Source organism: Fusarium poae, chromosome 2 (genome assembly GCF_019609905.1).
Source record: "Fusarium poae strain DAOMC 252244 chromosome 2, whole genome shotgun sequence".
Taxonomy (NCBI): domain Eukaryota; kingdom Fungi; phylum Ascomycota; class Sordariomycetes; order Hypocreales; family Nectriaceae; genus Fusarium; species Fusarium poae.
This window is the reverse complement of record NC_058400.1, coordinates 3,492,065-3,519,928: the sequence shown is the minus strand read 5'-3', so window position 1 is coordinate 3,519,928 and position 27,864 is coordinate 3,492,065. Positions and strand designations below refer to the sequence as shown.

At 48.6% G+C, this 27,864-nt stretch overlaps 7 protein-coding genes across 7 annotated transcripts; 2 read left to right on the top strand and 5 right to left on the bottom strand.

Moving 5' to 3' along the window:
* Positions 1-3,455: 3,455 nt before the first annotated feature.
* Positions 3,456-6,466, bottom strand: FPOAC1_005059 (uncharacterized protein; the record flags this gene model as incomplete). The annotated part of the gene is made up of 2 exons (XM_044849590.1): positions 3,456-5,940; positions 5,991-6,466. The coding sequence occupies 2 exons, from the start codon at positions 6,464-6,466 to the stop codon at positions 3,456-3,458; spliced, it is 2,961 nt and encodes a 986-aa protein (XP_044708300.1).
* Positions 6,467-7,900: 1,434 nt separating this feature from the next.
* On the bottom strand, positions 7,901-13,600 carry FPOAC1_005058 (uncharacterized protein; the record flags this gene model as incomplete). Its single annotated transcript, XM_044849589.1, has 3 exons — positions 7,901-8,037; positions 8,086-13,069; positions 13,130-13,600. The coding sequence occupies 3 exons, from the start codon at positions 13,598-13,600 to the stop codon at positions 7,901-7,903; spliced, it is 5,592 nt and encodes a 1,863-aa protein (XP_044708299.1).
* A 4,833-nt stretch (positions 13,601-18,433) lies between these two features.
* Positions 18,434-19,372, bottom strand: FPOAC1_005057 (uncharacterized protein; the record flags this gene model as incomplete). The annotated part of the gene is made up of 2 exons (XM_044849588.1): positions 18,434-19,059; positions 19,114-19,372. The coding sequence occupies 2 exons, from the start codon at positions 19,370-19,372 to the stop codon at positions 18,434-18,436; spliced, it is 885 nt and encodes a 294-aa protein (XP_044708298.1).
* Positions 19,373-20,569: 1,197 nt separating this feature from the next.
* On the bottom strand, positions 20,570-21,172 carry FPOAC1_005056 (uncharacterized protein; the record flags this gene model as incomplete). Its single annotated transcript, XM_044849587.1, has 3 exons — positions 20,570-20,612; positions 20,822-20,850; positions 21,005-21,172. The coding sequence occupies 3 exons, from the start codon at positions 21,170-21,172 to the stop codon at positions 20,570-20,572; spliced, it is 240 nt and encodes a 79-aa protein (XP_044708297.1).
* Positions 21,173-21,568: 396 nt separating this feature from the next.
* On the top strand, positions 21,569-22,555 carry FPOAC1_005055 (uncharacterized protein; the record flags this gene model as incomplete). The annotated part of the gene is made up of 1 exon (XM_044849586.1): positions 21,569-22,555. One exon carries the CDS (start codon positions 21,569-21,571, stop codon positions 22,553-22,555), a length of 987 nt encoding a protein of 328 aa, XP_044708296.1.
* Positions 22,556-23,199: 644 nt separating this feature from the next.
* ATG3 (E2-like enzyme) lies at positions 23,200-24,351 on the top strand (the record flags this gene model as incomplete). Its single annotated transcript, XM_044849585.1, has 3 exons — positions 23,200-23,720; positions 23,771-24,245; positions 24,298-24,351. 3 exons carry the CDS (start codon positions 23,200-23,202, stop codon positions 24,349-24,351), a joined length of 1,050 nt encoding a protein of 349 aa, XP_044708295.1.
* Positions 24,352-25,881: 1,530 nt separating this feature from the next.
* On the bottom strand, positions 25,882-26,391 carry FPOAC1_005053 (uncharacterized protein; the record flags this gene model as incomplete). The annotated part of the gene is made up of 1 exon (XM_044849584.1): positions 25,882-26,391. One exon carries the CDS (start codon positions 26,389-26,391, stop codon positions 25,882-25,884), a length of 510 nt encoding a protein of 169 aa, XP_044708294.1.
* Between the last annotated feature and the right edge of the window lie 1,473 nt (positions 26,392-27,864).

Sequence of the window (27,864 nt, the reverse complement as noted above, 5' to 3'; positions counted from 1 at the left end):
GGCATCCTTGGAGTCCGTGGGGTCAGCATCACAATTTGACTTGCAGCGCCAAACGATGCTTGGCAATGTTCTAGTTCACTTGGTATGGCCGTAGCATTCATGAGTCAATTGTCTAATTCAGTCTTCACCTGAGTAGAGAGATTTACGAGGCACATTCGGCAGATCACCATTATGTTTCCGACAAGGGTCAGTCTTAGAACCCTACAGAGTCTGTCATTTGGACATGCCAAGCACAGCACATGCAAGGGTATTGACAGACTGACAGAGTCCAACGCTGGTCTGTCACAATGGAGGTATGATCACAGCTTCCTCGGCCCAGTCTCCTCCACCATCTAGCCTCACCATGGGCTATCAAGTTTCAATTGCTCAAGAGACCTCATCGCCATAGAAAGGCTCTCTCTGCCTATGCTCTGATCTCTGATCGCTGACCATGCCATCCTGGAACTCGTGACAAGACGTTTATTGTGTGAAGAAGAATCCCCTGTTCAAAGTACGTGATCCGCCATGTATCAGTATCAGCTGAGCATCAATCAATTCCCAAGTGAAAAGCAAGGGTGCCAACATGATGGCGACAAGTTCGCGAGTAACATGTTGACGTTCGGTACTCCCCCACTCAGTTGCTCCATATCCAAGACATCAAGCGGCTCCTCCTGTATTTGCTCCGCTTCGTCTTGTGCAGACGACTCGATTTCCGACCAAATGCCAGATACGAGCTAAGACTATGTTGTCTGTCTTTACAGTTTGGATGTTGTCTCCCGCCTCCACGGCCACGTTTGACATCTTCAAAAAGGGAAGTATTAACCATGCCAGCAGGTGGTGGATAATAATAAGCTCACTGTACGCCAAGTACTCAAACCTCGCAACACCATAAAGATAACTGACGCCTTATTGACAATCAGCTCTAGGATCTAAACAAATGCCGGGTCCCGCCGCTACACCTTCAATCCCCACCAAAGAGAGATAGATACATGGCGCTGCAAGTACGCCCAAAGTCAAATGGGGGACTAAAGCACGGCTCACAGCTTAAGGCTGAGATGAAGTGAGGAAGATAGCTGAGAATCATATGGTCCCAATCTTGTATCCCCATGATTGATTATGAGGCTAAAGAGGGAGTGTACATCACCATCGGCCCGGCCACCGCATTATCGCCGTTGAATTAGAGCCGAATCGGTTGATAATGATAACGCCATGTTTCTTGTGCAGATAACTGGTCCGGCGTTGTTCCAGTGCTTTGCAAGTCCACAAGAATGGCGTTCCAGCCTTACAACTTAGTTGATGTTGGGCTGGGTGCAAATCTCAATTGACAAGATGAGCAACTCTTGTCTGCTCAATTGCTTGGGATAGACTGCACTACACTACAACGCCCACGATGTTCCAGACTCGAGGACCCGCTGCAAGACCAAAGGCACGCGGGACTGCACTGTACAGTTATGTAACTTAGTTAGTTGCAGTGCTAAGGAAGGATCCGCTTAAAGTCGAGGGACAGAAAATGCCTCACCACAACGAACCAAGACAGGTTGAACAAACGGCTTTCGACGGATAATAACCTTGATATTTCACTTGCCTTACCTGGTAAGTGCTCCTACCTATTGAAATGGAACCAACAGCCTGGATATACCCTCTCATTCCACCTCATCAGGCGTCCGTCATGCGACTCTACACACATCAACCATCTTTCTGGATGAGAATTTCATATTTAGACGGACTCGAAACCCACCTGTCATTTCCTGTTTCCCCATCACATGACCGTTTAAACTCAACAAGGTTATATCGAGATGGGTTGCGACGTTGGATTCGATGACGAGTGACAGTTGGTAAAGCTCATGTACAAGACATGTCACTGGTGCCAGGGTTTTACCCAACTCGTCGGTTAGTTACTGAGGGAGGGGTAAGATGATGTTATCCAGCATCCCATCTAGACTACCTATTCAGGGTTCAGTGACGGGGATTGGTTAACCCAGAGATCGTCTCTTTCACCCTTTCTATGCATTTATTTCCAGACTTCCTTCTTCTTTGGCGCCGGCTTGGCCGATCAAGCTTACATACACAAGCTTCATCATTAAGTTTAAAACTGGTGAGGGAGGGGGTATGTGGCCAAGAAGTAACTAGGTCTACTGGTTTTGGGCGGGGGGAAACAAGCTCTTTGTCAACGCAGTAACATGCATCGTTCAACGGCACAGCTCTTGGCTCACCCAAGTGCATGCAACAGTTGTTGTCTAGAAACAAACCAGCTTGAATCATATCAGCCCAAATGGTAAATAGAGGTTGCAATGCGCCGACAAGAGTTGCTCCATCTCATAAGCCGTACAAAACAGTGGATGGGCAAGCCACTACTGGTCTTCCCTGTCATACCCCGTATTCTGGGCGGAGACATTTGCGCCTCTTCAAAGAAAATCTGGGGAGCGAGCGGATGGGCTAACTTATTAGAGTGGGAAATCAAGAGTCCGCAGTCCCAAAGCCCTTATTACAAGCTCTTGACGGTGCTACTAAACAGAGTAAAAATACAAATATCTCAGCAATGTCGTAAGCTGAGTTGAAGCTTGAATAAGGCCCAATCATCAACTCAGCGGCATATTCTACCTTAAGTGGATATTATCTATTGACTGTATTTCCATCTGAGGTAAGCTGTTGATTGGTTTCCCAGCCTCAAGCATAACCTCCCCTCGTCCGCGTCTGAAAGCCGAGGGTAAATTGTTGGGATACTGAATCATCATATTAGCCTATTGCAAGTTGTATAGCTTGTTGGTCATTACAACTTTTTAGAACGTCATCTCAAGCGGGTTTCCAACCACCAGTTATTGATAGAAATTGGGGGCACCGAGTTCGGGCATTCCAGGGCCATGATAATAGATGTTCGGTACCAAGACACTCCCTACCCGGACATCTGACTTGTCTCTCCCATCAAAATGGAGGTGAAATATAGTACCAGAAGATGTAAAGAGACATCGATAAACATTGCCTACCCACACCTGGTATTGAGGAACCCATTGGATTGTCCTCTTGGCAAGGCGCAACCTTTCCATACCCAAACACACACAATGTAATATCGTGATTCAACCTCTTATCAAAGATACCCAACTCGGCAGTACGAAACATTCATTGTGTTTGTCTTCCATGCACATAGAAGACGTGGTATGTACATGTATGTGCGCATTTTGATAAAAGGTCCAGACAATAGATGCTCAATCAACAATTGTCTCACTTTGCTAAACAAACATGAATGTTTACATAGCCAATATAGGCAGGTCTTTGTGACTACTCAATTCACTATGGTGTAATACCCTCACTCAACCAAAAGCCTGTCCGCCGTCCAGTAACGCCAAATCAATAACAAACAGAAGTAAAAAAGACAAGTTAGAAGGGAGTTTGCTCCATCGGGGACTATTGGTCAACCCGATTCTGTTTAGTCCAAAACGCCTGTTCTCTCTTTCTTTCTCAATGGTGAGGTGGAATGTCTACTTGACTTCCTGTGCAGCAGTAGACCGTACAGGGCTATTGATTTCCATATCTAAAGTTTCATTATCCATCCAGCCAGAGAAGTCGTCGTCATCGTCAGCCGCTGCAGAGGCGGCGGGTAGTGCCTCCACTGGATCGTCTGGCTTGTTGTCCTCCTGCACAAGAGAGGACTCATTGGTGAGCATTGAGGGAGGGTGAGAAGTACCGCTGTCTGTCACGGTCTGTTCATCGCTCGAAGCCCAGATCTGATGGGTCAAGGGTTCATCCCCAGAAGGTGTAGCTGGCTCGGAGTCTTCTGGAGCAGCGACGACAAGCACATTCTGCCCGTTATCTGGTTCGGGAGCGTGACTCTGTCTACGTCGTCCGCGCTGGGGCAGCGGAGGACGGTATTCACCATGGTTGTCATGATCATGATCGTGATAAGTCTCATGATGAGTCTCCAGAGACTCGGCTGAATTGTGCGCAGCTGAGTTGGGGACTGGCTTTCTCGCAGGAACGCTCGTTGGGGGTGCTATCCGCGTCATGCCATTAGTAGGCTTAGGAAGGGGTGTTCCAGGAGGAGGCAGTGGTTGACCTCGGCCCATGGGTTGGCTAAGATCAAGTTGGCTTGCTTGCTCAGCCAGTCTTCGTGCCTCCTTGTGTCGCTGATAGGCGTTCCAACCCCACTGCTTGGCTTGCATTGCTGCGTTCGAGACAGCAGCCAGTGTAGTCTGCCTGTGACTTGAGTTCTGATCTTGCTGTGAGTCCCGAAAAGCTTCACTATGCTCTGGTTCTTCCTCTTCTTCATGCACTGGTGTCTCCCCATGGTTATGTTTTGTGAAGAAACCCCTTCCCAGGGAACCTGTTTGGCTCCTGATAGATTCCTTAAGGGATGAAGCAGAGGAAGCAGGTCTTTCATCGGCGTGAGACCCTGAACTAGCCGACGAAGTTGTGTTGCGACGTCCCATAGCAACTGGTGTTTTCTGGGAATCATCTGCTGCGCCGTTATTTACAGCATCGTTAACAGACGAGGATGAGCGTGAAGAGCGATTTGAACGTTGAGAAGCGGATGAAGCCACTGGTGGTGTATCTGCTGCTTGGGGCGGCCGAGGAGATGCATCTTGTGAGCGTGAGTGCAGAGCTGCCATGTAATTGGTAGCATGGTCAGGGGGTGATGTTGACGGTTTGAAAACGTCGGCGTGGGCGATATCGGTGTCCACAACAGGTTGGAGGGATGTCTTTGAGATCTTAGGCTTTAGAACTGGGCTCGCTCCTGGACCTTTGGAGTCGACACTGGTTGATGAAGCAGAAGCTTGAGGGTTGGTGCCTGTCCTGCTAAGCCTACGCCCGAAAAGGCCTGTTGGTGGTGGCGTCGCTTCCATAACGGGGATGGTATGACTCTTCTCGAGAGGTCGTGTCTCCTCTGTCAGGTCTGGGTTTCCGTCAAGATGGCTGACAGCAGCAACGTCTCCTGCGGCTGCTACGATGCTTTCGGCATCGTCAGTTGGGACTGTGGCATTGTCTCCTTCGAAAACACCACCTCGCCATTTCTTGTGCTCTGTCTTAAAGAATGGCATATCGTCCCAGAATGGCAATACAACAGTTTCCGCGATGACTTCCTTGATACGGTTCTCAATCTGGCGAAGGATTACTGTATAAGTGATTTGTCTCGCACTAACGATGGGCTCAATATCCATTTCCATCTTTGGCATGCTCTGAAAAGTGACCCAAATTCGATTGCTCGGTGGTGGCTTGATCTTGATCAGCATGTGGCCTTCGGTTCTCTTGAGTACAGCTGCAAGAACAAGATTAACCTCTCGGGTTTTGAATCTACTTCCGAGATCAATCTTTGCTGTGGCGGCAATTTCGATACGAGCGTTTCCTGAGTACTTGACATCGGCTTCCACGACACATTCTCCTTCAACTGTGAGGTCCTTCAATTTGAAGTTGCTGAAGAAGGGAGCCGCATCGCCAGTGTCGATCCCGTTGATGGTGATGTTGGTGAGAAAGGCGGGTTTCTTAACACGAGAGATCTTTTTGGTGAGTTTCTCACGAATGAAAGCCTCGATGTCCTTCGTCTTGTTGACCCCCAAGAAGATTCTCCCCAACAGCGCATTGATCCATCTCGAATGGACATTCTCTTCCGTCGAATGAAGCTTCTGAACCAGGGAGATAATGTTCTTGACGTCAAAATGCAAGGGCTTTGGTATTTGTCCATCTGCCCCATACGTCTGCTCTTGGTTTTTGAGTAAAGCGAAATAAAAGTCTTCTTTGGCTGAACAGTTTTCTGAGAATAGGAAGAAGGGTTTTGAAACGGGACTATCGGGGGCCAATTCGGTGCCAGCTGGTTTTCGGGATAATCGGATGGCATTTCGCTTGATGAAAAGCTCGCCTTCTGGAGTGACATCGCCGCCAGAGTATATGCTGATGTCATGATATGCTAAGGAAATAACATGTCGAACTTCGACTTGCTCTTCGTCATCGAACAGCATTAGGTGACCATGTCTAGATCAATGTCAGCAAAGGGACGCGGGGCATGGATAAGCTACACGAACCTCAAGACCACGTAAAATACGTTGCCAGCATTCTTGGGTCGCTGACTCGTGGTGGTACTGTTGTTGTCCATAGGCCCTGGTGTGGGCTTCCTCTCAAATATGCTCCGGTACATAGTCTGATAGACGCTGGGGCTTGAAGGGGCCACGGTCGCCGAGCCCACTGGGGTTGATCTTTCGATGGGCTTTGCGTTAATACCCATGGGCGTGTACTCTCTGCACACCGCGAAGAAGCCAGCTGCTACATCGAGGTCGTTCTCGTGCGCGCGGTTGTCTTTCTTGTGCGACCGCTTAGCGGCCTCAAGGGCGGTTGTATCATCGTCCTTATCAACAATAAGGCTGTATTTGTGTTCGTTCGTGGCATCGTCAAGAACAGGAGACGTGTAGAAAATGAACGCCAGTACTGACGCAATCACTAGAGGTATGAATGTGAAACCGCCCAGCACGTATGCTACAAGAAGAGAGGTGAAGCTGGCCATGGCTCCGAGTTCCGGAGCCACAAAGGCTTAAGAGCGAGCGAGCTTGGGCGTAGGAGGGGCTCTACAGCCTCGGCTCTTCCGTAGCTAGAAACTATGACGAGAAAGATGCATCGGAGGTATCGAGAGAATTGCTTGGATTTCGTTTTCGAAGGGAGAAAAGTCGAGGATGTTGATTCTTGGTTGGGGGAGGCGGAATGATTATACGCGGAGTTACTTGATAGGCTGGCGACTGAGTGTAAGTGACACCGCTACAGGCTTAGTAGGTAGGTAGAGAGGCAGAGGTGAACTTAGAGATAGGTATTGGCTACATACGTCATGTGATGAATCCACTGGCTAACAGTGCTCGCTCCCCCAACTGTTCCGCTGACAGGTAACCTACTTAGGGAAGGCCGTGGAAAGGACCTCCATCCAGCGGGTCTGAAGTTGCCGAGATTTGTTATGAGGTAAGACGCAATCAACTGCTACACGTATAGTTACCTACTAACCTCTCTATCTCTTTGGAGCTTTGTTCAACCAAAGAAAGCGCGTCTCCCAAGTAAAGTTTCAAAAAGGTAAAGCCAGATGATCGCCCATCGGATCGGAACCAAATATTGAGACGAACACCAAGTACCGAATACGTACCGACGAGCTGAGACCTGAAACTAAAGCCCCTGGAGGTATCACAAGGTTCCTCCGGTGGATGACCACTATTAAGTGGAAATCTGTCCTCCATCTCGGCAACTTGTGAACAGGTCATCAGAGCTCATGAAGCCGACACTTTCATTCGAATGTTGTGGTCGACTTATTCTGAAGATGATTCCAAAACTTCACACAGGATTAACTCAATTTAATGCAAAGTCTCATTCAGTCATCAAGACCCTCCGCCTAACAACTATCTCCAAACACAACGTCTATCTGCTAACCTCTCATGTTCTTCTGACCACAGCTTCGAGAACATTATCTCTCAGGTGTACTATATTCACCAACACCTGGATTTTACAAAAGACAGAAACTCCTGTAGGTCCCAGCATCCCGTGCGCTGATCCGGTGAAAAGAAGTCTGGTCAAACAAACAATGCGTTTTGGCTGAAAAAAGGAAATGCAGTAATGCGGTACTGTTGATGTTTTTTTTGGTATTTTGTTTTCGTCTGCGTCGAACGTACTTTGGATCGGCAGATCTATTCGCGAATGATGCAGTATTATAAGGACAATGACAATGTAAGAAAGGTTTGGTTGTTCGTAGCCAGCTGATGGCTGTAGTAGGTGATTATAGTCTTTTGAGTACCGGCTCCTGGTTTCGTTGTCGAGGACGCACAGCAGAAAAGTCAAGAAAATCATAAGTATCGTGAAAGTCCGTAAGGATGTCGGTCGTAACAGGTGAGTTTGACAAACAGTGAAATGGTCAACAAAGGTGATCTACAGGGAACGGAATAGTTGTGTATATGAATGCGCCTGCTTAAACTCGAGAGCGTACAGAAGACATGGTAGTATGAGAGTGTGTAAGTCCAGGCTGAGAGTGCGTAGAGTGCGCGTGGTTGTTTCCAGGACGGCCTCGCTTAGAGGTAAGATGGAGGGTTCCAACATCATGCTTGCCTAGTCACTTGTTAGATTGTATGATTTCAAAGTGCTCTGAAGACTTACCATCGCAGCATGCTCGGACATTTTCGAGGCGGTCAGCATCCCTATCTTGCCGTTCGATAATCTCCCTCACATCCTCAGCACTGTCGTGTGCCTCACTAGCCTCATAGATATGAACGTTCTGTGCGCTAGGGCCCCGGCCACGAAGAGTTGAGAAGGTGCCAGACAGCTGGCTGCCTTTCCAGTAGCCACTCAATTTGCTTAATGTTCCGGCGGGGCGCTGTGGCTGCGCCTTAGGTGTCAGAGTTGGGATGTTCATGGACATGCCAACAGCCGGTGACTCATTACGGGTTGTTCGGGAATGGTAAGAGGACAGAGAAGGCGCAGCTCCTGGGCGCGTTGAAAGACCAGGGCGTTGTCCAATTTGAGGGTTAAACTCATCCACATCCTCACGGGTGAAGTTCTCTGCGATATCTTCGACATTGGCTTGTTCGTTGTTGGTGCGGAGTAGCAGATATGAGAGAGCATTGAACCATGTCTCGTGTCGCTGTCCGGTCGCGCAGGTGAACTTGATAGTTCGGCCAGGCGAAATGATGACCAAGCTCTTGCGGTGGAGTCCTGGGGGGCTTGGGTTATCGTCGGTGACGACACGGACAGCCTCAATAGGAACACTCTTGGCCTTCAACTCGGTGCGTCCAGCAGTCGAAGGGTCTCGGTCACTCCAATAAAGAGTCCTGGTGTAAGGGTGAACCCAGAAGTAACGACGGTGTCGGTTCTCCGACATCTCGCCACGACCTGTCTTGCGAGTATACTTCCAAAGATACTCTCCGATCATGGTCTGGGTGATGGCCTGGATCATGCGGGGATCGGTGTTGGGCCCGAAACCAGCGGGATCCATGCCCATCTCGCCAGGCCGGATGTTGAAGCGAGTATCAAGCTCTGAGGCGAACGATGACACAGATGACTTGCGCGATGTCGTTGTAAGCTTGGATGGTGATTGTCTTCCAAGCTCACCGTAGCTGACAGGGTTGCGAGTAGCACGAGGTGTGCCAGTACGAAGAGACGGCGAGGCACCCTGTCCGGGCGTAGTAGGACGTTGCTTGAGTGCAGATGCTGGCCATAGTGGAGGTCCCATGTTGTTGTGGTTGCTATGAGACGAACCAGATCGTGCAGCCTCGATGACTTGACGATGGTTAGCGGGCAGAGGAGGTGCATCATGCATGGATGCCATGCCGCTTCTAGAGCTGCCCGGACGAGCAAAAGATGCGTCAAAGACATCATCATCTCTATCTTGTCGGACGGGGCTCTCGAAGCTGTCGCGCCGGTGGATTCTGACAGTGCCGGCAGTACCAGTGGTTGCAGGCGTGTCAGGGCTCGTCATTGAAAGCTTCTTCTGAAGTTCAATAAGAGGTTGAGCACGAGCCTTAAACATGGCGTCAATGGCATCAGCAGTGAGAGATGTTTGTGCGCCCTGGTCGTTCATGATGACCAACGGCTTGTCAAATGGTCGATGAGAGTCGGGTGTGGCGGGCTCAGGAGTATCGCTTGGAGTCTGAGCGTTCTCATCCATAAGAGGTGAAGAGCTTTGGTCAATGTCACCATTGTAGGTTCTCTGGTTGTCTGGGGTTCGAGGAATGTCCCGCTCCATGAATGGCGAGTGCATATCGCGGGGAAGAATGAAACCCTCTCTCTTGGGGGTCCGTGGTGAGATAGGCATAGTCTCGACAGACTCTATGGAAGAGAATCCAAAGGCGGGCAGCGTAGGTGTGTTGGGGATAGGGCTGATGGGTTCAACGCTCTGGGTAGCAATGGAAGAGATGGCCAAAGCTGGTGGGGCAGGTACTGCCTCGAGGACAGGCTTCACGTTCTCGGAAGTAATGCCAGAGAAGGCCAGAGATGGCGCAGGCTCGGAAATAGGCTGAACATCTTGCGTCGATAAACCCGAAAACACGAGTGTAGTTGGTGTGGGAGGCAACTCCTCCCTTGGTTCGCAGCCTTCGGCATAGATAGACGACATCTTCAGGGACGGCATGGGAACTACCTTCTCAGGTTCGCCAATGGGTTCGAGTGACTCCGCAACAATAGATGAGAGAGCCAAATCAGGAGCAGGAAGATCAGTTGGCTCAACACACTCGCCCCTGACTGTAGAGAAGGAGAGCTTGGGCACCGGTGCTGATTCCGCAACAGGCTCAACAGCCTCGCCCACAATCTCAGACATGGCGAGCTCAGGTGCCTTGGTGGCAATAGGCTCGACATTCTCTCCATGGATCACGGAAAAGCTCAGTGCAGGAGCTGGGGGCAGTGAGGGAGCGAGAACGACTGGCATAGTGGAGTTGGTCTCCCGTTCCGCGATCGGCTGGACATGCTCGCTTCGGATAGTGGATAGAAGGAGCTTGGGAGCAGGCGCAGCCGGCTCAGAGATTGGCACAATGTGCTCACCCTTAATGTTAGACATTCTGAGCTCAGGGTTCTTGGATGCGATGGGCTCAACGTGTTCAGCAGCAATGGAGGACATGGACAATGCTGGAGGAGGGGGCATGAACATGACGGGCTCAACAGGAGGTTCAGCAATGGGCTCTAGCTCCTCGGCAATGATGTTGGTCAACGACAAGTCAGGTACAGGGGCCTCAGGTTCAGCCAAAGGCTCTAGGCTGTGTACCGCAATAGCAGACATGGTGAGTGTCGGAGCGGGAATATCAGGCTCTGCGCGGGGTTCCAAATGCTCAGCAGAGATAGTGGACAGGCTGAGGGCTGGAGGAAGAATGGCGGGCTCAGCACGAGGCTCCAGCTCCTCAGATATGATCGATGTCATTGTTAGATCAGGAAGAGGGCTCTCAGGCTCGGCCAAAGGCTCGACGCTCTGGTTGGAGAGGGGTGTAAAAGTCAATGCCAGAGGAGTTGGGGGCACCACGACTTCTTCCCTTGGCACGACATCCTCAGATGCGATTGATGACATACTCAAGATAGGAGGTAGGATGGGAGAGAGCATAGAGGGAGGAGCGGGGAACTGAGCAAGCTTCTCTTCCATGTCAGGATCGTGCTGAGCACCAGCATCGCTGTAAGCCATAGATACTGGCCTAGAACTGCCGAAAGCGTAGTCAACGGGCCAAGAAGGAGGCGCGCGCTGGCTCAGGGGACCAATAGCTGACTGCATGGAACCAGGACGGTTGGCAGTTACCACACTTACGGGCGATTCAGCAAAGTGCTCTTCTCCATCTTCCGTCATTGAACCAGTTGAAACCGTCTGAGCCGATTGGAAGCCCGAGAGTCTGGGCACAATCTTGACAGGCTCTGTCATGACACCAGAATCAACCATGATGACCTTTGGCAGGGGAGGAACCGCAGGTCGTGGGGATGATCCTCGGCGGAAGGAGCGGATAGAGCCAGGAGTCATGGAACGAGCACGAAGTCGGCTGGGAGTTCCAGGTCCAGCTGAGTCGTCGTCACTACCGTCGAAATCTTGCAGCTCGGCAAACAGACTCTGCCCATGAGGTGTTGCGTCTCGGCTGCCAGCATAGCTGACAGGGCTGCTCTGAAACGTGGGTTCCTCGCTGGCTTGTCTGGAACGGTTGAAGACGCTACGGCTCATGCGGAAACGGCTGCTTCTCTGGGACCTGATGGTACCACTTGGAGTCTTGGTGTACGGTACGTCGTCCTCATCGGCTGAGGTGGATGCAGTGCTGTGTAGAGAGTTGGTGCTTCCGTGACGAACAAAGCCACCGGCCGGTAATCGGGGAGCATTTCGCATGCTGCCAAAGCCTCGAGTGGTGCCCTCAGTTTCAGTATCATCGCTTGCCGACATTTCCTCATTTCCAGTCTGGAAATCCTCAGTTTCGGTGGCTCGCTCGTTGGCCGTCTCAAAGGCGGAGTCCGCACCTTCATTTGCAGTGTCAAAGTGCTCAGTATCCGTCATATCAGGAATCTCGATGCTTGGTAGAACAGTGTGACTGCTATTGGCCAAGGAAGCCCTAGCCAATGAAGGAGACACAGAAGCATGAGGAGAAATCTCGGTCTGGTCCTCCCACTCGCCATCATCGGTGATAACCTCTTGTCGGCTGGAGCGGAATGATCCAAGTAGACGAGGAGGCTTCTTAAATTCCTTTGAATCTTTGGTGCGACGGGGTCGTTGAGGCTTGGGTTCACTTGGGTCGCTACGTGCCTTCTCGAGATCGTCGCGAAGATCCTGGATGATACGTCGAAGCTCCAGTTTCTCGGTCTTCTCGCGGTGAAGGAGACCTCGCTGGCTCTGGATAGTACGTTGAGCGTGGTGAAGAGAGGATTTCATGGTCTCAGTCTCCAGCATGGCATGGCGGGGAGTGCCCTTCATCGGTGACTGGGGAGGCGAGTGCTCGGGTGTCAGATGGTCGGTAGACGATTCAAGATCGTCATCGCTGGCTCGGATGGTGGGTTCAAGTTCCGTAACAGTTCGGCGTTGGGATGCAAAAGCCCTGGCAAGTTCTTGGTTCTGCCCAGTGAGGTCGTCGATCCTGCGCTGCATGGCGGCACGCTCACCCTCTGCCATTGCAATATTACGTCTGACAGTACCAAGCTCAATATCATGTAGCTTGACAGCAGCGGCGTGCTGGTCAATCAACCGCGCGTGGGTCACCTTGACTTCGTCAAGTTCTCGTTGCGTGTTGACCTTTTCCATCTTGATCACATTGAGGGATTGTGTAAGCTTCTTCTCACGATCGAGCGCCTCCTTGTGTTGAGTAGTGAGCTCTTGCAACTTGGTCTCAAGATTCCAGTTTTCCTCCTTATATCGGTTCTCGCTTTCATCAAGGGACTTGAAGCGTTGCTGGAATCCCTCCGATTCAAGCTCAAGTCGCGCCTTGTCGGCTTTTAGGTCTTTGCTCTCTTCATCTCTTTCAGCGAGTACGCCTTGCAAATTTCGGACTTGAGCGATGAGTGACGTGCTGATCTCGGTGGCGAATTCGATGTCGTGGACCCTGTTTGAAGGCTGGTTGCGAACCTTGCGATTCGGGACGGTAAGCTTGGTAGGGGATCCTGTTGCTTGAATCTCGAATTTAGATGGGCTGACAGATCGCTAAAGTCCATTGTTAATTGATTTCAGACATAAAAGAATGGGAAACTGAAGGTAACATACTACTCTGGGGCCCTTGGTGTCAGGCGCAAAGGGAGAACTAGGATGAGCCTCATTGCTGGGAACCCTCTGTTTCGGCAACAGATTTCGCGCAGACTCTCGAGTTAGTGTGTTGAATTCCTTCTCGATGTCGACCATTCGCTCGCGGAGTTCTTGAGATAATTCCTCCTCGCTGTTCACCTTCTCAATCTCCTTAAGTTGTTCGGTGAGCTCTTTGCGCTGGGCGACCAAGGCATTACCAAGTTTGCCCGCCTCCTCAAGGCGTCGCTCCGTTTCTTGAAGATGAGCAGCCAGGGCTCTTTTTGCAGATTCTGGCGAAGCAGGGCCAGTGACGAAAAAGTCATGATCGTATTGTGAATATCGGTGGTGAGCGGGTGTTGTTGTGGTGGTGTCGTCGGTGACAACAAACGGGTCGCACGGCGCTGCGCCAGGTGCGGGCAAGCTTGGCTTGTCGTAAGCCAGCGAAGAAGCCATGATTGCGAAGCAAATGTGGCCCTCTTCAGGGCAAGGAGAACTTCCTCAATCACGCCTTGAAACCATCAAGATGCGCAGACGGACGACGTAGCAGGCCCGTCGCAGGGATTGAAGTTCTGTGTTTGTTCCGAGTTGTGGTGCAGGGTGTTCTCAACGTGTTGTGTTGTTTGTTTGTGTCGAAAAAGATGGGGTACTGCCGTTAAAGTACCAGTACCACCCTAGGACAGCACAGTACCGTAGTTGATTAGAGCTGGTTTGGCGTGTGCCTCAATATATCGACCAGTCAGGTTGCAGTAAAGCGAACTGCAGGGAGAGTGCGTAAGATTGGAGCTACTGCCCGTAAAAGCAGACCCGGCTGCGAGGAAAAACAAAGACAATTCCCACAGAACAAGTGGAAGAAAAGACAGATTATTGCAAGAAATTGGACGGAAAGAACGAAATTATCCGAATGAAAAAGGAAGCGGTCGGCAGTATAAGAAGAAGAATAGGAAGAATATTAATAATAAAAAAAGAATGAGTGTGATGAAGCGCAGGCAAGGAGCAACTTGAGAGATACCACTGGATGGTTCAGAGGAAGATGTGATTGGAAATGCCCAGAGGTTTGTGGGTGAGCAAGGTGTCTAATTATTGACACACTTGTCCTGTCGAAAGCGCGCCAGCGATTAAACCTTAGTCAGGTACACGCAAGAGCGAACGACGCACAAGCACAAGCACGCACACTGCACAACACGGCGAATGAGTGAGCAAGTGAGTGGGTTGTACCAAGATCAGTAATTAGTGGACTGTACCCCTGTCGGTTCGAGTTGTCGCAACTTTGCCAAGGTCCCCAGAAAGTCGCAGTATTCTGGGAAGCTGTTCTGCTGCTGGCTTCTGACTTCTGGAATGTGTTTCCAAAGAATTATCTGACAGCGAACCCGTTGCTCATTCCCCGGTGAAATTCGACAACTGGAAGCTCAAATAACCGGATGAATTGGCTTATTACTGTCGACAGAGTTCACGGTGACGCGAACGATGCAGCAGTTTGACCAAAATTTCCCGCGAGAGAGAAAGAGAGGAAACAGACTAAGGAGAAGAGTTGATGAGTCCAGACTCCGAGTAGGAGATGGGAGTCGAGAAGCACTGGTACCTGAGCTTCTGGTGGAGTGGGCTCGGGCGGCGAAGTCTCTTTTTAATTCCAGAGTGGACTGGGGTGGATCGTCTGATTTCAAGGGCGGCCTGCCGGTGACGTTTGAGGTTTCGTGAGGAATTGGTGTCGGAATAGCCCTAGGGAAAGGGACCGAGGTTGGCTGATATACGACAAAGACGAGAGAGAAGAAAGTATAAAGTGTAACGAAAGTCGCAGTCCTATAATAGAGATACGTAGATGGTCGAGAAATGTTGTCGCTAGTGAGAGATGCTGGACATTAGAGTCTAAAGATGGATGAAAACAACGACTCTCAGATAATCGACTGTCCCAGGAAGAATGAATGGACGGCCCCGTGACGGTGACCTAAAGTTCAAGACGATATCGAAAGGGGGACGACAATGCCGAGTGATTGGTAGAGGGCATCCAAAAGTCGTAAAGTAGACGCGCCTCCCTTTGTTCCGATCTTTGGCGGTAGTCGCTTATCGCCCGTTTCGAAAGTCGAAGGTTTTGCTGTTGGGTTAGTATTACGAAAAGGGACAGTGGAAAAGGTCAAAAGACGAAAGAAGGAGAAGAGAGAGGTTCAAGATCAATCAACTCCGAGAGATATGAGCTCAAGGTAAGGAGACAGGCCTGACTGGGGAGCTTCGCTTCCCAGACTAGGCCAGGGTACAGGCGAAGCTGGAGACTCTTTTCTTCTCTTTTCTCCTCTTGTTGCCTTGATTGATGGAGATCTTGCAGGGAATATGCTCCAGCTCAAGGACTGTGCGTTTATGGAAGCTATGCTTTTGACATGAAATATGCAAATTGCTACCAATGAATCTATGTGTATACTATGTATGTATTTGGTGTTGCTATTCCTAGCTGTCTCTATGCTGGCGACTGGAGGTCCCTTGTTAGTGTTCCTGCACGGTATGATTACTTCAGCTCTAGAGGTAAGTCCTCTTCCCCCTGCGTCCAGCACATATGTACCTGCGTTAATAAACTCGAGAGATGCATAAGGGCCTGGTCTGGTTTGTTGGTCTGCTGATGGGACTGTGGGTTCGTTTTGACCCCGGTCAACTTCCAGGGGTGATCCGATAAAATATTAATTCTTTCGCTAGGACTACTATCTAAGGCATACTATACACAATTTGAGATGAATAACTTCGCTTTTGATATGACTATATCCGATCGCTATATATTGAACCACCATATTTGAACCCTTGATACTTGGCAGTTCATGTATCTTGGTAAACTTGTATAAAGCCATGAGAGACAAGCGAAGATTGAGACTTTCGTGGATTGTCTGGGATAAACGTGGAGTCTGGTGGGACGTGGAGAATTCGCGACACCGCTATGTTGTTGAGGCAGTACGGATACAGTACATAGCTCAGTTCTCACAGCCACTCATGTTAATTAATGAAGTTGGAGAGGATTGTGTTGTCTATTCACTTTCTTGTTCTATCTCAATGCTGTTTCTCGTCGTTGCTTCTTATCAGCTCGGTTTCGTAAAGCACTGTTAAATTTGATCATTTTCATGGCCAGAACCTTCCGTGAAGGGATCAATCTACAAGGGTATGTATGTACTGGCTTGGCTAATGGAATTGGTTCTCAATGCTACAACTCACTAATACCCACTATGCTCATCCTAGCTTCATCCTCTTGTCTACCAGCTACGGATGAACAAATGACGCTATTATCTGCATATCGAAATCACTAACCGATGCAATCAAGGAATCTATCTACCTATCTATACCTGTCCATTCTTTTAAACATATGCCATTTTTCCCGCTCCCTGCAAGCGGTTTGCCCCCTCAACTTTGACAGTGGTCGTGATGAGTTCAAGAGCGCACATTGAACTAATAAGCCCTAGCCTCGACCTTGAGGCGTTCATGAGGGTTTTGCACCAAATCGCGAACAGCTCCCAGTTCTTTTTAAAGTTGTCGCTGGGTTCGCCGTGGCGCACGCCTCGTGTCATACTGTACTATAAAGTGTAAACTGAGCTTCCAGCCCGTCTCTAGAAGTATTCGATAACTGCCGCATACAAAACGATCATCCAGTCTTGAACTCAATTGTAGGCATGTTCCCTGTTTCTTCGACCTTGTCTCTTAAAGCGATAGACAGCTCAATATTACGCATTGCCACACGGCACATTCAGTAAGGCTGCGGGGTTTATGCGAGTAATGATGAAGGTATAGTCTGCTGCATGTGCATACAGCAGATGGTCAGAATACTAATTTACACTGTATGTATGTATGGTCAAGAATGGATGAAAACAAATAACGCGGTTCGCGATGTGACTTTGAGCCTGTCTGTGTTACGGAGAGGCAGCCACAGCAGTTAAACCACAACGCCATCTTCCGCATGATTGTCCTTCAAATGCCGTCATGGTAGATGAGGCATGCGCAAAGAAAACTTCGATTGGTGTCTAGGTTCGCAAAGACTCCCGCATAAACATAGTCTCTCATCTCATTTCGCTGCCATGGCTATCCTGAACCAGGGTCTCTATTTGGCCAATTACGCTTAAATACCATCCTGAACCTGGCCCTGTCCGGCAGTGGAGAAGCATACTTTTTAGTGCGTTAGAAACACCTACTTCGTCTCCTCCGTGTGCTATTTCGCGTTTCTATGGCTGAGGTGTGATGGTTCATCAGATCTGTGATTTGGCTAGGCAGCTTCCCGTTATCGATCCATACCGCGTCCAAAAATAACACGATGCTGAGCATAGCTCTAAGTAAAGTTTTATCTTGCGTGTAATGGCTGTTTAGGGTGTCCAGTTCTCTATTCTGTATGGTTAACACGAGTTGCATTGGTTCCTGGACTATTATTTGGTGACTTGGCCAATCGCCGCATCGTTATTTAAGTCCTCCAGACACGTCAGACATAAGCCTCACATCTCAATGTCGCTTCCATGCACTGCTTGGGCGATGGCCTTTTTTTGGGGCCACCGTAGTTCATGTACATGCATATGTGTCCTGCGGGGGTAAGGAGTATTGTCGTGTAAACTGTCATATTGTTGTGTTGTCCAGTTGAGGTGTTTGGAAGATGCGTTGTCACAACGAAGGGATTACTTTGAACGTCGAACTTCACTAGAGCATTGTGTCGTAAACGCCGATGATCAGACAGATAACTACTCGACACCACATAATCCAAATCGTCAGTTGACTTAATACTCAGTGACAACGAATAAACCATGTAAACCTTAGTGACTAACACGAAACTCGACAAGAGAATGTTAGTACAGGGTAGGTTCAGTTCAACTGCAACAAAGGAAACAAACAATTAGCACCGCGTCGAAACTCCCCGCAGACTGCTGAAAACTCGGTTGTCTGTATTCTCTTTCAATCCTTGGGCCTTGTTATATCGGGGGTATTCCCAGTCCAAAGATCGGTATGTGGATTCAATGAGGCTGTCAAGGGCTTCGTCGTTGAACATCAGGGTCCAAATTTAAACAATCTCCAGGTCTGTGCGAACTCTCTATTTCATCAAGATTAGTAAATCTCTTCACGAGAGTTGAAATCCATGTGACAGCCCTACGTGAGTTTTCAATAGCCTTACAAAGTGATGCCCAACTGCGATAATTTCGTGTGATTGTTCATTAGCGTCAACAGACATCATGACCCAGGATGGAAAATACACTATAGCTATGCGACATAATACAAGGCCCTGAACAGATCCCTAATGATCTTCAACGCCATGATACCAAGTCAAAGTCATTCACAAAACCTTTAATTATGTGCTGGTAATTCTGCCCTTACGTTGTAACCTTGTAACGCCTGTCCGTGAAGTTCCTGTGGCGGTTGAGGCTGGAGCTCCTTCACGCCAAGCGCATAATGATGTTGTTGCCAAGATGCATCGGTGCCTGGTCCATAGTATGTGGGTGGCAATTGCTTCTCCCTCTCGGTAGCCTTATTCTTGCGTATCCTCCACAGAAGATATACGACTGTCATAGCCAGCACTGCCCCGACACCGACACCAGCACCAATTCCTGCTTTCGCACTGGTGGATATTCCTGCAGGCTCATCGGCCGATGCTGGCGTATTGGACGCAGAACTTGATGCAGATGCCTCGCTGGTCGTAGTGACATATGTTGATGCAGATGTGACCAAAGACGACGCGTCTGAAGTAGCCGGCGCAGGTGTTGAGGTGGCTTCGTCGATGAACACCGTCCCTACGACGGTATACTTGGTTGCTCTTCGATCCCATGTCGCCCATACTTTTGGATTAGATGGGAGGACAGCGAATCTCCCGACACCACTATTGCAACAGCCTGGGTTGTGATCGCAACAAAATGATGTATCGCTACCCGTGACGTTTGAGCACGAGATCAAGTCCGTCCCTCCTCTATCCGCACCTTTGTCATATTCGTTAATATGGTTATGTAAGCCCAAGGCAGAGCATCACTCACCCAGACAATACATAGCACACTCGGGCGACGCCCAGTTCTTATCTGTACACGAGCCTCTCAAAGTGTTTCCATCTGCTCCAATGCACAACTTGTTGGACAGACATACGGTGCCTAAGCCTCCCCCACAGCAGACGCTGTTCTTCGCATCTGGGTCGCAAGGAAAATCATTGGCCTCGATACCATTGGGATAGTAGCACTTGTTAGCAGCAAAACATATCGGGAGAAAGTAAAGAAACAACGCAGCGATGAGCCTTGTCATCGTAACAAGTGTGTTGTATGCAGCCCCAAAGAGACGTGTACGTGTAATTTGGAATGAAGTGTAAAAGGACACAGAATGGGAAGTTTGAGTGAAGGCCAGTCATGAGGGAAAAGATCTCCCAATATCCATGCATGTTGGCCGCACTCATTTATTTGTTTCGTCTGAAGTACCTAAAGCTGCATTAAGCCGCGCGGGTATGGCCATTGTTGCAATGTATGAGGAAGAAAAACGACATGCCATGATCCAACATACAGCTAGCTATACAAGGGGCTGTGATTGGTCCTGGCTTAGGATCCAGGATGAATTCTACCAAGTTGGAGTATGCTGTTGGTAGCAGAACGCAGCACTAGACATCATCGCGACATCTGTTTGGTGTGTTGGTTGTCGATATTTGAAGTTCCAAAAATGCCCAGCGTTGGGCGGTAAGAGGACGTTGGTAATTGGCTGAGGCATGAAAGTTGAGCATCTTAGCCAGACCAGGGCTTCCCCCACGTTACCGCTCTTGATGTGAGCGACAGGGCTGGAATGTCTTATTATTATTACCTTGATAGAAGCCAATTCTCAATTGATTGCATCCTCTTGCTTGCCATCCCTTGAACTACAAACACATATCTGGCCACAATGTTGTTATCGACGGCAACGCATAGAAAATATGCGTATACTCTTCTGGCGGCTGTTGTGATTGTCGTGCTTTTGGCTAGCAACTACGCATATAATGGCCATATAAGTCGTGAGTCCTGGATCCCCTGGCTGCTGATGCAATCAAATGTTAATATGCGCAACAGCAAACACCGCACCTCAAGAGTCGGAAACGACAAGTGCTACAACATTAAAAACAGAAGCATTTCCTCATAAGATTTGGCAGAGCTGGAAAGATGACTCCGAGAATCCCACTGAACGGACAGTTGGCTTCCCTCATCAATGGCGTGTCGTAAACCCTGGCTGGCGGTACGAGCGTATAACCGACGCCAACAATGACGCTTACGTTATTAATCGCTTCGACACCAATATTTCGAATGTTTTTACAAGCCTGAAAGACCCCATACTGAAAGCTGATTTCTTGAGATACCTTATCCTACTGCGCGAAGGTGGTGTATGGGCAGACATCGATGTGTATCCACACCAGCCTGTCTCAAAATGGATACCCAAGCAATATCAAGGCTCAGTAAATCTGGTCATCGGGATAGAAAACGATCATCACAAGAAGCCAATCTGGCCTGGTTCACCATATTCCGTACAGCTATGCCAGTACTCAGTATTAGCAAAGCCAAACCATCCGGCTATGAAGACAGTTGTTGAACAAGTGGCGAAGGATCTCAAGACGCTCTTTGCGTCTAAGAAGCCCGGGGAAGGAGTCTCGTTTGAAGAGGTCATGAGCACGACTGGGCCTTTTGCTTTTACAAAAGTACTCATGGACTACTTTAAAGAAATGACGGGAACGGAACATACTGGCGATGAACTAGACAGTCTTTCTGAGCCTAGACTGATTGGAGACGTGCTTGTTTTACCAAAGGATAGCTTTGGATGGTTGCCACACGATAATACCCATGAAAAGGGAGACCCGAGTATTCTTGTTGAGCATCTTTTTATTGGATCATGGCGAGATAGTCACCATGGCTGATAGGAAGATACGTATTGATATGGGTATCCCTCGAAGTTTAATGTGATGTCGGAAGATGCAGCTTCGTCACGAAAAATAGGGCTCTTAGAGGAAGATACGTATAGCAGTAAGCTCATGTTTGCGGGTGAGCTGGGTGTGTTTAATTTAAACCTTACACTATGAATAAAAATGAAGACCATATAGAAAGGGTAGGGTCGATGATAAACTCACGAGAACAGTCCAAAGTTTTAGAATGTTTAATTGTATATCACGAACCTAAAGAAACAATATAATCTTGTAAAGTGAGGGAAATTAATCATTTAGTGTGATCATACGCGAATGATTCCACGGCCATGTGGTTTTAATCAAATCGCATTAAAAGAGAAAAAGAATAGGCTTCACTTACAAGAATGACAACTATATGTTTTCTCAATGCTGCTTTGAAGAAACTCAAGTTTTCTTGCTCCGACGCGCAGTCACATGACCCCTTATTTTTGATTCCCCATCTGAGCTAGAAAGTTTGATTTCCAATCGCCAAATGTCGCATTTATAACCAACGCTCACCATTTCAAAATTGGCCATCGAAATTCACAAATATGGCAGACTCAACTATAGAACCCCAAGCGCCCGTCGCTGTTTTCAAGAAGAGAGGCGCAAAGGGCAAGGCAAATATTCGAAAGCGACCTGCGACGCCACCTCCAGCCGATAGCGACGACAGCGACTACTCATCCTCAGAGGACGAGTCTGGACAGCGCGTCAAACGGCGCAAAAAGAACGCTACCGTTACGGCATCTTCCAAAGACCTGGCTTCAGGGAAGAAGGATTTCTCGGCTACAATCTACTCGGCGGACCGTAACGTACCTATTACAAGCACGAACGACGCGACAAAACACAGCAACTGGTACGAAGAAGACAAGAGCGAGCTCTCAGCAAAGAACCTTCTAGGTTCAACAAGAGGTTCTGTGAAAGATTCACAGCCGGATGGAACATACAAGGGACTCGCGAATCAGACGTCATTCATCCAGAAGAATCCCGATGCGCCCCAGAGAGCGAAAGGTCCTGTCAAGGCCTCCACAAATATTCGGACAATCACTGTCATGGACTTCAAGCCCGATATCTGCAAAGATTATAAAAAGACTGGCCACTGTGGATTTGGCGATAGTTGTATTTTCCTGCACGATCGAACAGACGTCAAACAAGGGTGGCAGCTCGATAAGGAATGGGAAGAAGTCACAAAGGGCAAGAAGAACCTGGGCGGCACCATCATTGCAAGTGCCAATCGTGACAAGAAAGAGCAAGCTACTGAGGACGAGTCAGAGATAGCCATGCTGGAGAAGATTCCATTCGCATGCATCATCTGCGAGGGGTCATATAGGGAACCAATCGTGACGAGGTGTGGGCACTACTTTTGTGAGCCATGTGCTCTGAAGAGATACAGAAAGGACCCGACATGTGCATCATGTGGAGCTGGCACAAACGGAGTGTTTAATTCAGCCAAGAAGCTAAAGAAATTACTGGAGAAGAAGAAGGAACGCGAAGAGAAAAAGAAAAAGGCAGAAGAGGAGGAAGCTGCCGAAGAATAAGGCAGGCGTTTATAGATGTGGTTTATCAAGATTTGTTGCGCAGGCGAAGGACAGAAGAAGATACCAAGATATCGTAGAATATTGTCTTGATCAGGACTTATATAACATTTGTACTGCCTAGGTATTCCATCTATCCTTCTCGTGACTCGGGCACCGGACTTAAGTCAAGTGAATAGCTCCAAAAGATGACGTGCATCTCGATAAGATAAGACTGCTATGAGACCCACTCTGTCAAAGCTCAATAAATTTCCATTGGTTGATCTCCCATCACAGCCAATGAGGGGTCCAGGTACGCACACCTCCACCTTCATGTGATCGCTTCATCGGTGGACAGTAAGAGGTAGGCATGATGAGCACTACTCAGGCAAACCTCATTTTTCTGCCTGGTCTTTATCAGTCATCCTATCTCTTCTCTGGTAGGCGTGACTAAAGGACGAGGGATATTCACATAGTTCCTCTCCGTACAATCCAAACTTACTTTACTTTCTACAACTTTTCGCAAACCTTGCTCACTAACTCAAACCCCGCAATTTTTAAGCAACACAAGATACGAGTCCGTTCTACTACAAAATCTATTTATTTCCTTTCATTCAATAGTCTGGAAACTGCCGAGAAACATAAGCCAAAGCTATACCGAGACCGTCATGAATTTCCTCTACTCAACAGTCAATACCCTCCGGGATCGTTATACACCCGTATCCCACAAGTCGACCTTCCGCCAGACTGGTCAAATCACACCCGAAGAGTTCGTTGCTGCTGGTGACTATCTCGTCTACAAGTTCCCAACCTGGTCCTGGGGCGACGCCGACTCTCCCGAACGCCGAGTCAGCCACCTGCCTCCCGGCAAGCAGTTCCTCGTCACACGCAATGTTCCCTGCCATCGCCGTCTAAACGACGACTTTGCTGGCGACGCTGGACACGAGGAAGCTCTTGTTAACGATGGTGACGACTTCAAGGGTAACGCAGGTGACGATGAAGATGGCTGGCTGCGGACTGGTGGGTTGGCCAGCTCGCAGCCGCTCAAGGTCAAGGAGGTGAGGACGGTGGATGACTCGGGAAATGTCGGTGACAGAGAGGTCGTGGAGGATGATGAGATTCCCGATATGGAGGATGAAGACGACGATGAAGCTATTATCCGGGATTCTGGAGCCGATTCCAAGAACAGGTATGATGGTATTTTGTCCAAGCTATGATGATATCTACTAACAGTATCAGCGCCCACCGAACGTACACATTGTACATTATGTACTCTCCATACTATAGAACGCCTCGTCTATATCTCTCGGGCTATCTCGCCAACGGTCAGCCTCTTCCTCCCACCGACATGACAGAGGATATTGTCGGTGACTACAAAGATAAGACAGTGACACTCGAGGATTTCCCATTCTTTGCCAACAACATCAAGATGGCCTCCGTGCACCCTTGCAAGCATGCCTCGGTCATGAAGACATTGCTTGATCGCGCTGATGCCGCTCTACGCCTGCGCCGCGAGAAGCTCCGTGCCGGTAATGCCAGCAGTAACCAGGCAACTTCGGGAATGGAAGGGTTGGTTGATGAGATTGGAAAGCTAGATGTCAAGGGTGCTCAGGAGGCGGCTGACAAGGATGAATGGGAGGAGGTACAGGAAGCCGAGATTGATGATCACGAGGTTGCTATCCGAGTGGATCAGTACTTGGTTGTCTTCCTCAAGGTATGTTTACCACTCAATCAACGAGGATATTTTTGTGCTAACATGTGTTCAGTTTATGGCCAGTGTGACGCCTGGTATCGAGCACGATTTCACCATGGGCGTCTAGAGTGCATGGCTGTTATCGAATGTTGAGAATTGTCATGCTGCCATAAAAGGGTGTATTTCGGATGACTATATCAGGGGGGCTGGCGTTAACGGTGTTTTGTTCTTACTACCCGTGTTTATTACATCGAATGACTTTCTATAGCAACTGTCGTGGTAAGACAACGTAGACTTCTCATTCTGCACGACGAACAATGGAGTAATTCCTTAGATTATTAAGTGTTATCACAATACAATACTTCTATATAGTATCACTGTCATGTTAATATATTATTGCTATTACCCTTTGCGAAATGTGAACGTATCCTTCAATCTTCTAAAGTAGGCATGGCAATATCAGCCATCTTACATACAATCATACTGCCAATGGGTCGCATAGAAACCGGTACTGATTCGGTGATTGACAGGAATATTATATCATCTTTAGTGAGTTCCATCCGCAGGAAGCACTTGTTAATAAGTCTGTCTGGCATTTCCTAGTCCCTGTTTTTCTGTGACCTACCTGGTTGCCAAGCAGAGTGGTATAGCAAACTTTATACCTCCGTACTGACGCCATTTTTAGATATTTACCATTTACTCGATAGTTGATAGCTGGACGTGTAGCCCAAAAGACATTGATTATATATAGTATCTTGACGGGTTCATGACCGATTTCCCCGACGCACCGGTGGCCCGTATCTGCGGCCCCGCCTTTGTTTCGTCCGAACCTTGCTGGATTGAAGATTTCTGATTAACGGACGCTTGTTGTCTCTAACTCACGGACAATTCAAATATCAGAGTCAATGACAAAAGATGAATCATCTAGGTAAATTGATGTAGCGACACATCGTCACTATATAGATTCTTAGCTAATCAGTCAAGCCTACCGGGATAGATCCTTGTAAAGAGACACGGGGAACTGACAGAACTTCCCGACAATGGCTGCTGAATCATAAAATCATTTCCAATGGCATGCAAAAGCCTCTCTGAGATGTAAGAAATCACATGCCTCGTACATCTACAACTCGCTGGCACTAAGCGTGACACCAACCCACAAATAGAATCAGGTACAGTTCAAGTCAGACAATCACTGACATGTGAAGCAGACCAGGATCGAGAGTAAAGCTTAACGATCTAGATCAGGAACCAGGCCTTCCTAGCTTGGATGGCTTGGGTTACACACATTCTTCAAGGCCACAGCCAGCCAGCCACATGGCAAAGCTGACTCTGGCGTAATTGACGAGAAAGGCGATAAACAGGGGAATAGAAAGAGGGGGTTGAGCTGAGCAAGACTAGGCTTGGCTAGGCTGCAATGCGTTGGCAGCAAACCCTTTCAGATAATGCGCGGTGTGAGGCGTACTGTACCATCCATTGATGTGTTGTTCAGTACACTCGGCTTCAATGTGGAGCATTGATAATGGAAGGTTGGGCCTGTTTTATGTGTCGAGTACGTACTACTGTACAAAAGCTACCTACCTATCAATGCGTGTTTGGGTGTGCCTGAGCGTTGGCCAGAAAGATGGCAAAAATTAGTCTCGAGACCCAATGAAAGATTCTAGATAACACCAACACCAACTCGAACTAGAACGTTGAAGGGGCCGAACCGCAGTGGAGGTCGCCCTTGCAGTGGGAAAGTTTGGAGGCGTTCCGTTTGGTGACTGTTGCACACACTGCCAATCATGTAGATCGAGTGGCCAATATCGATGATGATCTGAGGCCAGGATGCGACCTTGACATTGGCAAGCTCGACACCAGGTACACGTTTAAGAGGCACAGCATCAAGGGATGGGAAGTACAGTCTGTTGTGCCAAACAGATCCGGTATTGGAATCGATGTTGTGTCTCTGTAACCAAAAGCACCTCGATAGTGACTTTGGTGCTAGACAAAGGTGAGAAGTTGTATGACCTGTACAAAGGGTCTTATGAACTTTCTTTGCATTGAACCAGCCCCATGCTGTTGGTCCCTTGCCCTGTCGGTATGGCAATTCAGCCAAGAGAAGTGGTCCAGCATGAATCCCCGAAGGATGGCCGCAGAGAGCCCGCCGAAGTGCAGTACATGCGTACATAACAAGATAATGTGCCAGAGCCTGAAACAGCGGACACTGATGCGTACATACTGTACACGTAGTGCACTATCTCGATTTTGCGACAGAATTTGGCTGATTTCTTAGAGCAGGACCCGTCGGCACGCCCACCCTCTGGTCCGGTCTCTGCCGCAACGCACCGTCCCTTGCAAACTACTCGCTAACAAGCAGGTAGAAAAGTAAAAAGAAGCAAACAAGCGAACTGAGGGTATGTCGAGGGAGGCATGACAGATAATATTGGTAGGCTGAGATAGTGGAATGCTTGTGATTTCAAATTAGACAAGCAACGGAACCTCGCCACAAGTTGTCTTTAATTCAGCATCAAGTCGCCTATGTACAATAATCCGTAGTCCGTCTACAAGACCGAGATATGACAGCAAGACATGGTCCATTTAGGGAAATATCCTCTTCTCGGAAAGGTAGTCGCATCCGTTTTCAGACATTCCTCTCATCTGATGAAAGAGAAAATCTGGGGGTTCAGGGGTCGTTCAGCCAAATTGGAAATAACATCAGTACGAGGATATGCGGCGAGGGGTAACACCAAAAACCACTAAAGATATCTGGTCATGAGACCCCGAATAAATATGATAACATCAAGCGAGATTGACGGTTGATATGATACCCATATAAATGTGAATGACTTGATTGAACCAGGGATATTTTGGTTCTCAATAATCAGCCCGAGTGATTGCGAGGAGAGCCTAGTACATACATGTGCTGTACAGAGCATGTTGTAGAAGTCTCGCCGACCGGTAATAAGTGCTTTCTAACGATCATTGGATGTGGCATGCAAGCCTCCCCCTCCCCACACCTTCTCATCCCTGGTCTTTTCACGGCACGCGCACCCTCCCCAGCGTCTGGGCAGCAATAATGAGCAACCTTACGGAGTAGGTACTAACCAAATGGAAGGTCGGATACTTTTCCATGGATGGGGTGGCAGGTACCGACCCGAACTTGACTTGGCTTTGGCGCAGGAACAAATCATCAATGTCACCGTCTTTTCCAATGTACCTAAGGTAATTAATTTGCTCTTGCCTCGTTTGGCTCATTTCCATACCTCGCCGTCTCATCTCTCCACCTTTGTACGGAGTACTTCATTTCATAGCCTGCTCTTTCTGATTGCATGTCAATTCTTCTCTTGCTCAACATCATTGCTCTGTTCTCGCATCTTCCAAGCTTATCACTACGCAGCGCACCCTAACGCAAAGCGTCACCCTCCCACTCCCACTACAACCTTCTTCGAGATAAAGGGTCCTTGTGCCTTGCGCTTGGCGGATGGGCGGGTCGCAAAGAAATAAAACAGGGACTTGAACAAGATCAGACGAAAATATTAGCACGCTCTCATGCCGTATACTCACCAAACCTGTCCTGATATTTCTATCAACCACTTAATCAGTGTCAGTACGCGACCCACCTGGTCTGCGTCATACTAGATTTCGAAGTATCCCTTGGATT